This window comes from Apaloderma vittatum, unplaced genomic scaffold (assembly GCF_000703405.1).
Source record: "Apaloderma vittatum isolate BGI_N311 unplaced genomic scaffold, ASM70340v1 scaffold7896, whole genome shotgun sequence".
In the NCBI taxonomy this organism is placed as follows: Eukaryota; Metazoa; Chordata; class Aves; order Trogoniformes; family Trogonidae; genus Apaloderma; species Apaloderma vittatum.
Window position 1 is genome coordinate 21,525 of NW_009721176.1, and position 13,199 is coordinate 34,723.

General features: G+C 39.1%; 1 protein-coding gene across 1 annotated transcript in view; it reads left to right on the forward strand.

The window, feature by feature from the left end:
• LOC104275350 (DENN domain-containing protein 1A-like) overlaps positions 1-13,199 on the forward strand; it is a gene marked incomplete at its 5' end in the record, with an annotated part of 65,291 nt that overhangs the window by 20,970 nt on the left and 31,122 nt on the right. Inside the window, 5 exon segments of the mRNA XM_009871277.1 lie at positions 5,434-5,535; positions 6,082-6,169; positions 6,715-6,755; positions 8,472-8,543; positions 9,631-9,687. Of these exon segments, the coding sequence (XP_009869579.1) occupies positions 5,434-5,535; positions 6,082-6,169; positions 6,715-6,755; positions 8,472-8,543; positions 9,631-9,687 (360 nt within the window).

Sequence of the window (13,199 nt, forward strand, 5' to 3'; positions counted from 1 at the left end):
TGTCACTAATGTTCCACAATAGTTAAAATAGAAAAAGGCCTCTTTATTACAGGGAGCCTGAATTGATAGCTGCTTTGCATGCGGAACATACTAGCTTCAATGGGAGTATCGCTCATGGAATGATTGCAGAACTAGGCCCTGAAATTACCTTGCCAGCTAATGATAAAATCGCATGCAGGCCACAGGGGTTTTTGTGGAATAAATATAAGAGTGGAACAATATACAGTACACATTATACCAGTAATTTAAAGCATATTCAGGACAAAGAGAGAGTTCCTAGTGCAGGCAGCATCATAGAGATTTGCTGTATCTGATAAAGATTAGGTTTCTGGGCTCATAATACCATGCTATTAGTTTCTTTTGTTAGTCTTTCAACACCTACACTCATGCATTGACACAATATCAAGTAGGAAGAGGAAGAATAGCCTTGTATTTAAGGTACTGAACAGGGATTAAAGAAATTTCGGTTCCTTTCCCTGGCTCTGCCAGAGACTTTTGTGACCGTGTACAAGTTACTTATTATTTTCATGCCTCTATTCTTGATCTGTGAAATCGTGATTATTTTTTTTTTCCCTTTTTTTTCCTTCCCCCCAGCCCTAGATGCTTTCTTGCTGTCTTTTTTGCACTTTATCTTCCAGGTTTGTTGCTTGAGTTCTAGAGACAGGAGGCCATATCACTTGCTTAGGGATAGAAAACTGCTGCCTGATGTAGGTGATTCAGAAATCAGGGCATGCAGTGGCTTGAATTAGCCGTGTAAACACTTGGAAAGATGGCTTGCTCTATTACAGTGGAGTAGTTTCATTATTTGTGAATATGAGGATGTGTCATTTTACTTGGTCTAACATGAAAATGCCAGGTATCCCGATAAACTGAAAATCTTTGAAAGGAGAAGCGAAAACGTTGCTATGTGATGTAAATTACAAATTTTATTACGTTCATCTTTTATTTGAAGGTGTGTTTGTGCAAAGTTTGTCAGCTCCTGTAATGGTGTTAGATATTACCATCTGAAATAATGTGCAAAGAGGTGTCGTTGCTTTCACTGAATCTAACAGTATCTGAGCTGGTTTTCTTACAATATTTTAATGCAAATAAATATTTTTCTTTATTTTTTTATCTGAGGACATTATGGATGTTATAGAATGGATTACAGCTTAGTGCATTGCATTATAACGATACATGTATTACTGTTATATAACCTAGAGAGGAACATGCAAAAAAGTCTGAACTTGGGCTGATAATGGAAATGGACAGCGACAGGTAACAGCGACTATTTGGACAGTACAGTCTGCATTGCTACGTACGTGGGTTTTAAATGCTTTTCAGTTTGTCAGAACTGATGGTCTCTTTTCGAACGGTGTCTTAGTTTAGTTTTCTTCAGAAGTGTGGTCAAATCTCTGAGCATGTGATTTCTTTGTTCCTGAGCAGCATCTTGAAATGCTAATAAAGCCGTGGTATCATTTGCTTAATGCAGAGTGTTTGATCCATGCTTTCTTGATTCCATTATGACCGAGGCAGATGCAAAGAGCTTTCCTGTGCTTAACGTATGTAGTGGTTATGCGGAGGTTATTTGTCGTTACAATTGCAGGCTGAATGAGCCAATGTCCTATCAGGTGTCTGTCACCAATTTCAGATTTTCTTTATGGAATCCTGCTGACTGACTTCTTCAACTGCGATGAGCTAATCTTTCCTCGACATTGTAATCACAATTCTTGAAAGGCCTGCAGAACAGTTGCTTGCCTTTGCTGCTGTTGTATCTGACACTGACACCTGTACCCAGATCAGTAGGCTCATTCCCCTTAGTTTCATTATAATTCTGGATGGAATTAAGGATGATGATTCCTAGAATATCCCTACAGGCTTTAGTTTGTCATTTGCCACGTAGCCAATTTGAGTAAAGGATGTGGTTATTTGCAACATCTAGGTAGTAATAAAACAGTATTACATGAATCTCTTGCAGTCATCGTTCTTGCCGTGTGTTTGGGGTTTTGCTGCGCGGTACAGTGACACTAGACTTTTACAGCTGGTAGACTGTCAGATTGTCGTCTTGTTCTGCACCTTTAAATTCCACCCACACTTTTTCATTTTGTGGCTGGTTTACAGAGCAGCTCTAATGGCTTGTGTATTTATTAGACAGGCTTTGAAAGAGCACCTACATGGTTTAAAGGCATGCATACAGCAGCACAAAATTCATTACCCTGCACCACATGCTGACCATCATAATGCAGGAGCGATTAAGTGTGTCTTCCGTGGCGTAACTTTTAGGGTTGTCTCAACAAAGTCTTCAGCTTTGGGTTGTTGGGTTTTGGGGAAGTTAACCCTTAGAATCAAATTTTGTGAAACAAGAGCCTCTCACTGCTGACCTAATTTGAACCCTGTCTTTGTCGTCTTGATGTTTTCTGCAGCAGTCGCTCGCTGGCTTTGAAGCCCCCTTCTCCAGATGCACACTTTGCTGGCTCGTGTCCCGCAGGAGAGGGAATAGTTAGACTTCCTGGAGTTAGCTTAGCACCTGCATGTCTTTCCAGAAGAATCATTTGCGTTCACCTCTGTCCCTTCCTCCAAGTCCCTCTCTAATCTATACTGGCTTCTGTCCTTCGTTTTTAATCCTTTATATTGCCTGTGAAATGTGTTGCCCTAACCAGTTAGTGGGCCTGTCTGCAGGTATGGTGAGTTGGACAACTCACATGTGATACTTCTCTCTCTGACAATGCCTGTCTGCACAAGATCCTGTACCCTCTTCCAAAAGACAGTTCTTCTTTCTGAGGAAAAGTGATTTCCTTCGAAGATGGAAGATCATGGTGAAATTTTTTCACAGTAGAGCTAAACAAAATCAAGCTTTATCTTACAGTTTGCATTATAGTTCCTTCAAGTATAACAGCAGATTTCATGGAAGTCTAGAACTGTCTGAAATAAGTCCTAGACTCCTTTCACTATTCACTTGCTGAATTTAGAAGTTTTAAACTTTATTTTAGAAGGTGACAGAATTCCAATTTAAAAATAGGGCTGAAACTTTTCAGCTTTTTAAGGGGTCATGAGATAGCAGCTCTGCCCTGATGAACTTTATTATGCCATATGAATATAAAATACTCGTATAAAGGCAGATCTGCAAAGGCATAAAGGCACCTATTTTTTCAGTGCAACTCTGAGTCTTAAGTCAATCTTATATTTTAAAGTTACTTATTTGTGTTACTATTGCAGATTAAATGTCTGTGATATGTAAAATAATTTTGTGATCCAATCTTGAAATATTTATGAATTATGTAATATTACACATGAAGTTAATTTCATTATAGAATCATATCATCCACACATTCAGAGTATTTGCAATGCCATGTCGTAGTCTCTGTTATGCATTTATTGTTGATGAATCAAGGCCCAGATTCTAATTGTTGGAAGCAGCAAGTTTAGGTGCTGATGGGTTTATCAGGACAAGTTATTATAAATATTTTACACATGAGCAAGACCACTCGTTTGACAAAATACCTGCAGCTTGTAGCACATCCCCTCATGTATAATATCATGTGTCAGTAAAAGCAGAGCCGATTAGCTTTATAATTTACCGTTAACTATATCTGTCGAGAAAATGGTCTTATTGTCCAGCCTGTCTCTTTGTAATAAGCTACGGATGGGGGTTAGCAACAGTGGGCTCACCCGCCTGCAGGTCAGCGAGGATGGAAGGTGCTAATGCATTCTAAGCTGAAAAGCTCACGCTTAACCTTGATGATTAAAGTTTTTCTTATCATCCAGCAGCAGTTGAGCCTGAATTGTCTCTTAAGGAGTCAAAAGGTCTAATCAACCTAATGAACAAACTCAATCATTAGCACTTTGGGGAAGGAACTGTCTTAACACTGTAATAATACTGGGCTCCCCCAGCTGCAAAATGTCTGCTTCTAGGCGTGGGGCGTAGCTCGGCTCTAAGACCAGAAGCTGGTGTCGTTTGCTTGATGTACGGTGGATTAGAGGAAGCTTCTGTTTGGCGGCACGTAGCTCTTTCCACAGCCTTTGTACTCTTCTCTGGCCATGGGATCAATTTTGAATTCTTGTAGATTGTAGAAAGGGTTGCGTGTTTCCTTTATTATGTTTTGTATGTGAGGATAAGGGAAAGCTAAACCTTCCGCTGGTGAGCTTGTTTCGTCATGGACTCATCTACACTTTTCTTCATGTATTCCTCCCAGCTCTTTTCACACCACACATTGTACCTGTGCCAGAGAGATATTCTTCAGGCATCTTTTGTTACGTTCCGGTAGCCGATTTTGATGGGAAAGCCTTTTTCACGTGGGCCAAGCAGACGTTAGCCCTGTTGTTTGTTGTACTGGGGACTGGGCCATGCTTGGAGAGAGGCTGCCGCTACAGCTTCTCTGGTAACAGAGGCGTTTGCAGTCTCCTAAGACATTCTGCCGTGAGTGCGTGATGAGCTGTTAGTCATTTAAATGCATTAAACCCTTTCAGACAGTCCATACCTTGATTTTTGAGACAGCACCTTGGTTGTGGCGGTAGCAGTTGTGTCCTGGTGACTATCACCAGCGTCTACTGCACCAGCCAGGCCTGCTTTTCCAGATGTTTTTCCTTTGCTCAATGTGAAATGAAGCGTCTTACGATGAGAGCAAGACATTTTAGACAAGATTGATAAAATAAAAAGCTCTCAGAAATCGAGTGGTACCACCCTCTTATAGGGGATGCTTTGAGGTTTTTTGCTGTCTAATGTTGATTTTGAACACCCAGCAGATGAAGAGCCCATATATATTTTAATATGAATACGACAAAGCCTCCATATTAATTACACATCAGTATAATTTTATCATTCTTTGTTACTTTCTTGGGTTTAATTCAGTAATATATTTGCTTGCTACATTGTTTGTAGATTTAATTGTGGAGGAAATTTGTGCCCTGGTGGCAGATGCACAGCAGACTTCAGCATTAACATAACTCATTAAAATAAGATAAAAGTAGAGCTGCAAAACAATTTCTGTCTTTTGCCAACAAGGTTGTGAAAAAGGAAAATTTCACTCATTCCATATATGAAAGTCTAATCTTTCTGAACTGTGGAGAGAACAGAGTAGTCACTCCTGACTTGCCTGTGCGGGTTGACTGGCTGGGGCTGCTGAGGCAGATAAGCAGAACGTGCCAAATCCAGATGACAGTGTGTCATATTTTGGGGACATTAAGTAAAATTACCTTTTTGGATGATGGAAGTTCCTTCACCAGCATTGGCAAAACGTGCATAAGGCAAATGTGTTTTGTCTGATGACACGCAGTTTGCCAGTTTCCAGCCTGTTTCTCAGTCAGGATTGAAACCTGGAAGTAAACCACAATGTACTGGGTTATGTGAGGCCTGTTCTATTTATTTGGTTTGGAAGGGAAGCAGATAAAACAGACAGTGGATTCAAACTGATTCAGACAAAGCTTTTTTAGTGTTTAATGCTCTGAACTCCACAGGGTGAACCCATCACTTTCTGTGAAGAAACATTTGTGTCCCATCGCTCTGCTGTCATGAGGCAGTTTCTTCAGAATGCCATCCAGCTCCAGCTCTTTAAGCAGGTACTGGCTTAATTGCTTTAGTGTAGAAGCAGGTTCTTTAACAATACAACTGGGGTTTGTTTTGAGGGCTGTTCCTATATTCCTTGATCTGTCAGCCACATAATGAAGAAAATTCGTGTAGTCGGCAGCACCTTAAGTCCTACTTGCTGGCTTTTCGTAGATTCAGGTGATAGGGCTTTCTGTATTTTAAGAGGTCTATGTTTTTTTCCATCTAAAGATCTCTGATCGGAGCATACCTAGACCAGATATAATTGCTGTAAACCTTGTACAGAAGGCGTATTACTGTTAAACGTGGTATTACTGCTTTGGGGAAGCTGAAAATACATATGTGTAGGCAAACACATGAGTGCTGTTTTTAGGGAAGCAGCACACCGTTTTGCACTGATAAACATTTGCCAGATTGGGTTGTATTTTCATTCTCTCTGTCTCTTCCCAACAAGAACACTGGGGTTATACTGGCAGATGTAGCATGTAGCATCACGTCTCTCTGAAAGACAAAGGATGGGCTGGTTAACTTGTTTGCACTCTCTTTTAACACTGATGTAGTTCATCGATGGCCGGCTGGATCTTCTGAATTCTGGTGAGGGCTTCAGTGATGTTTTTGAAGAAGAGATAAATATGGGAGAATATGCAGGTAAGAAATGCAATATTTTAAAGTAGATTCAGATGCTGTTCTTGCCGCACAGTTTGTAGGCCATCGTGATGTACTGGGGTTTTTGTGGATACTCACCTAAATAACTGTGGCTGCAATGAGTCCCGTGGGTTGAAACATCTTAAATTCTTGTGCGTCAAGAACTTGAGTAATGTGTTGTAGTTTGAATAAAGTCTGTTCAGTCTTAGGAAACCTCAGTTTTACTTGTCTGAAGTACAGCTTCAACAGTTCTAGTAATGGAGGACACTGAAAAGCCTTGGCTTTACCCAGAACCACGTCAGATTTCTTTTAGCAATCTTAAAAAAATAATCTGTTTTTTCAAATGTCTAAAATGCTACCCTGATTAAATTGTAAATAGTGCATCAATTCTTTGTTGTTGGGTTTCCATTAAAAAAAAGGATGGCTGTCCGGTTCTGTTTCTGTGCTGTTCGTGCTCCTAGAACCAGTAAGCGCTAATGCTTTGCATCTCTGGCTTGTTTTCTGTTTGGTGGAGAATTACAGTTTGGTTTTTTTGTGATTCTCTGTAGGTAGCGACAAATTGTATCACCAGTGGCTCTCTACAGTAAGGGTAAGAACGCGATATTCTTCCAGCGGACATTCTCACTCTTACTGGACCTTTGTACCGTTCTGTGTGGCTGTTAACCTCTGTCCCCAGGAACGCGACTAACCTGTTTCCTGCAGTGTTTAGCTGTGACCAACTCGAGTTTAGCTGTGAGAAACTGATGTGCTCTTCAGATGAGGGTAAAGGACATCAAAAAAACATATATTGGGTGGAAAAAAACACCATAGAAATTCTCAGGGTTTTGAATCCTACTTTTAATGTCTTAGAGACAACTTTCATTTTAGAAAACAATGTGATTTTTCTTTCCATTTAAGAGAAAAGGAAAGAAAATGGAAAGTGGCCACACCAAAAAGCTCTTGACACAGCTCAATGATGTCAAGTGCTGAATAGGGATGGCTTTTGTTTCTCTTTCATTTATTGCTCTAGTTGTTTAAATTAATTATTCCAATACTTTTAGAGAATGATACGTTATTATAGCTCATAATTCACTGCTGATTTTAAAATTCTCTGTTGATGCATAAAATGCAATGTATTGAAAAGCAAAATATTTCTTTTTTGTGGGTACAAGTCAGTAGGAAAGATTGTTTTCTGCCAGAACTGAGTTTTGAAGCATTCTGTTTGCCTATTGCATTGGTTAGGAGTGGAATTATGTTCCTTACACAAAATGCCGGGCTCAGTATTACCCTGATAATATTAAGCATGTTTTATAACAATCATGCAGAAAAATCCTAGGTAGGATATATATGCAAATATATATAAATATGTAGGATGGCAAATAATTTTAAAATTATAAGAAAGGGGACTGGGTGAGTGAATATAAAAATATGTGTAATTAAACTCAGCAGTTTGTAATATTTTATTGAAGATTGTCATGCAATAACAGAAGTATTAAAACTAAAAGCAGTTTGAATCTGACTGCATCTGATCTCTGGAAATGCAGCTTTGCGCTGAAATAAGAAAATATAAAATTACCTCCGGATTTTATTCCTTGGCTTTTATGCGTCCCCTGTATTTCCCAAGCAGGGAGCTGCACAGCGCTAGCCAGTGGGGTGTGCAAGGCGGGTGACACCGACCGGCCTAACAGATTGCTCTGTCTGACATATTACTGTCTTAGGACTTCTATTACGTTCACCACATGCAATTCAGCTTTTCTAGAACTAATGTTTATGTCTGTAGTTAGATTTCATTTTCCCTCAACTTATCTCTCTATCAGCTACTTTGATCTTAAAAAGGCAGCGTGCTTTTGGTAAAAGGTGGTGTGAGATCCGGAAAGCGAAAGGACGTCTTGTTCCAGTTGAAGGCTTTCCTGAAACCGAGTTTTCTGCCAGACATTAGGTATTTGATAGGATGTCTTTGCCTTAAACTTGCTCAGGATTTTGATGCGATGTACAGGAGACCCTTGAGGGTGAGTGGAACAGCTGTAGAACACTGGTTTGTGAGATGACCTGTAGGACAAGGCAGGCTTAGTATTAGGAGACACTGAGATTTTTCAGTTGAAAACTGCTGTTTTAAACAGAACTGGGGTTCCTCTGGAAAACCAGAGAAACAGTTAATGTGTTTGCACTTGTGTTCTTTTTCTTCAAGCTTACTATTTTAATATTCAGCTCTGCTCATAGGCGTAGTTAATGCTTTGTTACTTTACGGTAAGAATGGTGGATTTTAGATTGCTGTTTGCTTTAAAGAGCTTCGATGAAATTTATTCTATTGTTACTATAATTATAGAAAGGAAGTGGAGCCATTTTAAATACAGTAAAGACGAAGGCTAACCCTGCCATGAAGACTGTCTATAAGTTTGTAAGTATCAAGTACTGGCTTACTACTGAGATAAGAGTCTAATTATGATTCTGTTTTAACCTTTCAAATGAAACTCAAGACTTAAATTCATCTTTGTTGGACTCGCAAAATTACTTAAAATATGCATTCATCTAAATTTCAAATTTAAATGGAAAAGTCATTTTGAAATTTAAACATAATTGAAATGCAAAGGAGGAGGGGAACTTGTGATTTCTTTTGAAAGTGTAGTTGATAAATTCTATTTATTACATAGAACTATTTCTGGGAAGTGGTGCCTATATGCTCTACTAAGCAGCTCTACCATCTCATCATTACTCTGTTGGAAGTCTTTGTTACCTCAGGTTTCTCTGCTTGCAGCTTCGTCGAAGTAAGGGAATCCTCTCATTTTCCAAATTGTTTCCATCTTTTCTAAATGTCAATTAATTTTCCCTAGAGGTTTCTCATACCTGCTTATTTAGAGCCCAACTTACTGAGTTATTCTTTAAATGAAAATGTTTTCAGTTCCGTTAACAAACAGCTAGTGTGCTACTGTGTTATCACCTATGGCTGCCAGCTTCACTGTGCGAGATAAAACAACGTGGAAACAAGGAAGGATTTCTTAGGAGCTCCATTTTAGAAAATAGCCCTACAAAAAGCATTGAGAGAACTATTCAAGCTTTTGTTTTCTCCTGCCATCCTCCAGCCTGAGAGAGGAGTGGGATGAGATCAGCTCTACTACACGGGACTGGCACGCAGAGTACTGCAAGGAGAGAGTTTGCAGGCTCACTCCTGCTCTGGGTTGGTAGCTTAGAGCAAAAGTAAACGCATAGAAGGAAAGACCGAGGGTGCATGATGCAAAATGATGAAAGCTGGCGATGGCAACAGAGAAAACAAAACTTTGGCCACAATAGTTTTGGGAGGGGGGAGATGTGGTTTGTTTGGTTGGGGTTTTTTATCCATTTGTTTTAATATGTTTTCAGTATCCTCTTACGGTCTTTTCCTTGCCATTTTTAGTAACTAGATAACGTGAATTTTGATGCACTGAAATCAAGTGTTGTCACTACTGGATATAGGAGGGGATTTTAACTGAAATTAATTTTTCATGCAGGCAAAAGATCATGCAAAAATGGGAATAAAAGAAGTGAAAAACCGCTTGAAGCAAAAGGTACTTGAAGTTCTTATTCAGAATGTATAGGCACCGTGTATGAAATACTTAGCCACAAGAAGCATTATGTGATCAATAGGAAGCTGTTTGACACAGTGTTGTTAGTGCACTTCAAAATGCATTACCAGCTGTCCCGGATTTTTCACACTGTTATAAATATTCACAGACAAAAAAACTGTCTTCAAATACATTAAGGTTCTGACTTAAACCCACAAAAGCCAGAAAATTGAGTGTTCTGCTTGGAGTGGTCCCTCTCCTGTCCTTTGTGCTGAGGTGTTGTTGAAGGGGACTTGACGTGAACTGGGAGATCCTTTCCTGCAGTAGCAGCAGGGAACTTGTTGCGAATGGCAAATTGTTGTTATTCCCACAGTAGTGTCTGAGGGAAAGTAGTACAGCTGCTGCCGCTGGGAAAGGGATTTCTGTGTTTCATGAGCGGCTACTGCAAGGTTTAGGCATAAAGGAGTTAAAGTTGGTGTTCATTTCAAATTTGAATTATTGCAGAGAGAAATACTCATAGTGTTTGTTGTTTTCCAAATCTGTCTTTGTTTGTAAACAGCACCGTTCCAAGAACGCTGAATTGTGTTTGAAGAATGTGTTACCCAATGCTAATTGCTCCTTTTAAGCCAGAAGTGTGGCCGTGGTGATACGTACCTTATGAATGAACGGTTAACTCTGCCTTAGGTTTATGTCAGGCATTCTATTTATTCTATGAAGCAGAGCTATTAGAGACTTTTGGGAAAACAAGATAGTTCGCTTGCTAAGAACTGAAGTTCTTATTCAGAAATTTTTGTTCAATTTGTTGCGTACTAGTTTTAGGGGATTATTAATCAGTGCTATCTCAGTAAATTTCTTCTCTAAGTTTCTGGACCACCACTTTAAGATAGTGCTGCAAACGTATCCCTCTGGCACAAACAGAAATGTACCTGAACGTGTCAACAAAATGTTAGTACAACGGGATTACTGGGCAGCAAGGCTGTGAGCTGAAGAAGTGACCTGTGTGCAGTCCACGTGCTAGTCACTCTCTGAGTACCCGAGCAGATTGCTGGAATTTTTTGAGGTAGATAAAGTTGCTTCAGATGCTTTTAATGCTATTTTATTTTACTACGCCTACGACTTTATATATGACCACTTTAGGTGTAATGTGGAAACATCAGAAGCATGAAGCAGTTTTGTTGTGCGTGGAATTACTTTTTTTTGTAATCCCATGTATTTCACTTCTCAACATAATCTTCATGAATGATAAAAAGTTTGATCTTCTCGTGCATTTCGAAAGCATTTGGAGCTGTGTAAAATGACCAGATTGTTTCCCTGTGTTTTAAATGCTAATACAGTTGCATGCAATCCTGTGACATTTGTGCAAAAGGCTGCAAAACGTCTTGTTTATTCATTGCTTTGTTTTATTATTATTGTTGTTGTTCTTCTAGTCCTTGAAGCAGCAAGCGTTCTTTTTTAGAAAACACACATAACACCTACACGTAAACGGTCCAGTTTTGCTTCACCTTCCTTATTATGTGGCATTTCTGTAAGTAAAATGACTAAACATGATTGTTCAACATACGCTTTCACAAGAGCTTAAAAGATTTCTGTGGGTAGGTGACACTTACTGCTTTGCCTCTCCTTTCTTCATTAAGTCTGTTCTTTTCTCTCCCATCTTCTCCATTTTGAATGCAAGATAGGAAGATAACTCTAAAATGAGAGATTGCTCCGTTTAAAGGGATAAAAATAGCAAAAATTCATTTGGCCACCATCAGAGTATTTTTAATTTAAATGTCTGTGCTGCTCTGTTGACAAAGCTATTAGTGCATCCTCACCAATTTTCAGGTGAGAACACCATATTTCTCATGTGTTTACTTACTAGTATGTGCAAGTGTTAACTGTTTGAAATTCTGGGAGAATTAAATGCTTAATTTTTGCCATATTTGGGATTCCAGTCTTTCATCTTCTAAGGATAATCTAAGGTTGCTTTTAAACTGAACCTACTATCTGCTGTGTTTTAATGTATTATCTTCCATTATTAATACAAAAAGTGTGCAGGCCACTAGTAAGGAAGAGTCAAATATAAACACCCCTTTTCCAGTTTTCGCTGCCAAATATGAGCAGCTTCTGTACAATATAGAATTTAAAAATGCAATAAAGCTAGAGGTCTGCTTCCTACAACTCTGCATAGCAATGGTGACCTCTTAAATATAATCAAGAGCCCATTTTGCCCTTGGTCTGCTCCAGTCTGGGGTTTGAATTGCAAATGGGAAATGCAGGATTGACCTGTTGAGAGGTCACTGTGGTGTGTGTAAGGTCCTTCTTTAATATGATAGTAGAGATTGAATGGGGCTCTATTTCCATCCCTTGTTCATTTGTGGTACAGTATTTCAAAGCAACAGAAATAGTTTTCAGAGGATTCTTACGAGTGATAGCAAATAATTGTTAATAGAAACAGCATGGTAGCTTTATTTTACATCTGATACAGTAGGGGTTTTTCCTTTTTTCTTTTTTATTCTTTTTTTTTTCCTTTTTTCTTTCTTTTTTTTTTGATGCTGCTTTTTTCCATTTCACAAATGGACCATGGTGGTCAAGTTACTCTGTTATTGGTTCGTTTGAAGCTTAACTACATAGAATTAGGGAGAAGGAGGAATATGAATGGTACCATCCTCAACTTTCAGTAAGGAGAATGTAACTTACTGAAAGCTTCTGGATAAGACAATTTATATAAATGCTTGGGCACTTGGCGTTAATGTATTCAACATTATTTTACTTACCAGAGCCCTGTGGGGCTGTAGTTAACGTCTGTTATCAATGGGCTGTTACCCATTCTTTATTATCAGTACAGCTAGAAACAACTCATTTGCACGTTTATAAAATAACCTGAAGAATCCTTCTGGACATTCTGGAATGTTGTTTGGGCTCTTCTAAGGGATGATATTCGTAGTCCATTACACAAGGTCCCTAGAAAAATTACTGATGCGTATTTGAACAGCAGAAAACCTTACTCAGTTTACAAGGTAAACTTTACATATCTATACATATATATCTTACTCATTCCGTGGAGTTCTTCCTTTGGAACAAATAGGTAGTAAAGATATCACTTGAGCAGACAGTTGAAAAAAAAAGAACTGCTTATGTATGGAGATAATTATGGAGTGTGATAGATCACTGTCGTTCTCCTTTCCCAGTATTCTATAGAGTATCTCTTTTCCTCAGGCAAAAGGTGGTTTTATTTTTAATAATATCATTAAATTACACTTTGTTTTCATTAAAAGGTCACAGAAACATTGCTAGGTTTTTGCATTTCTGGAGGAGATATTGCAGTAAGGAGTAACTTGTCACTGTCCTGCATAATATATATGACTTAGGCTGCTTCAGGATTGTCTGGCTGGCTTCTGCCAAATCCTTTTTTGGGGAGATGTGTCAGAACTGAGGAGTCAGGACACATGTCCCCAGCCTGATGCGCTGCCGGGCAGAGCCAGGCTGGGCCAGGGAAGCACCGGCCCTGGTCTGGGCAGGAGGCAGCATTCACC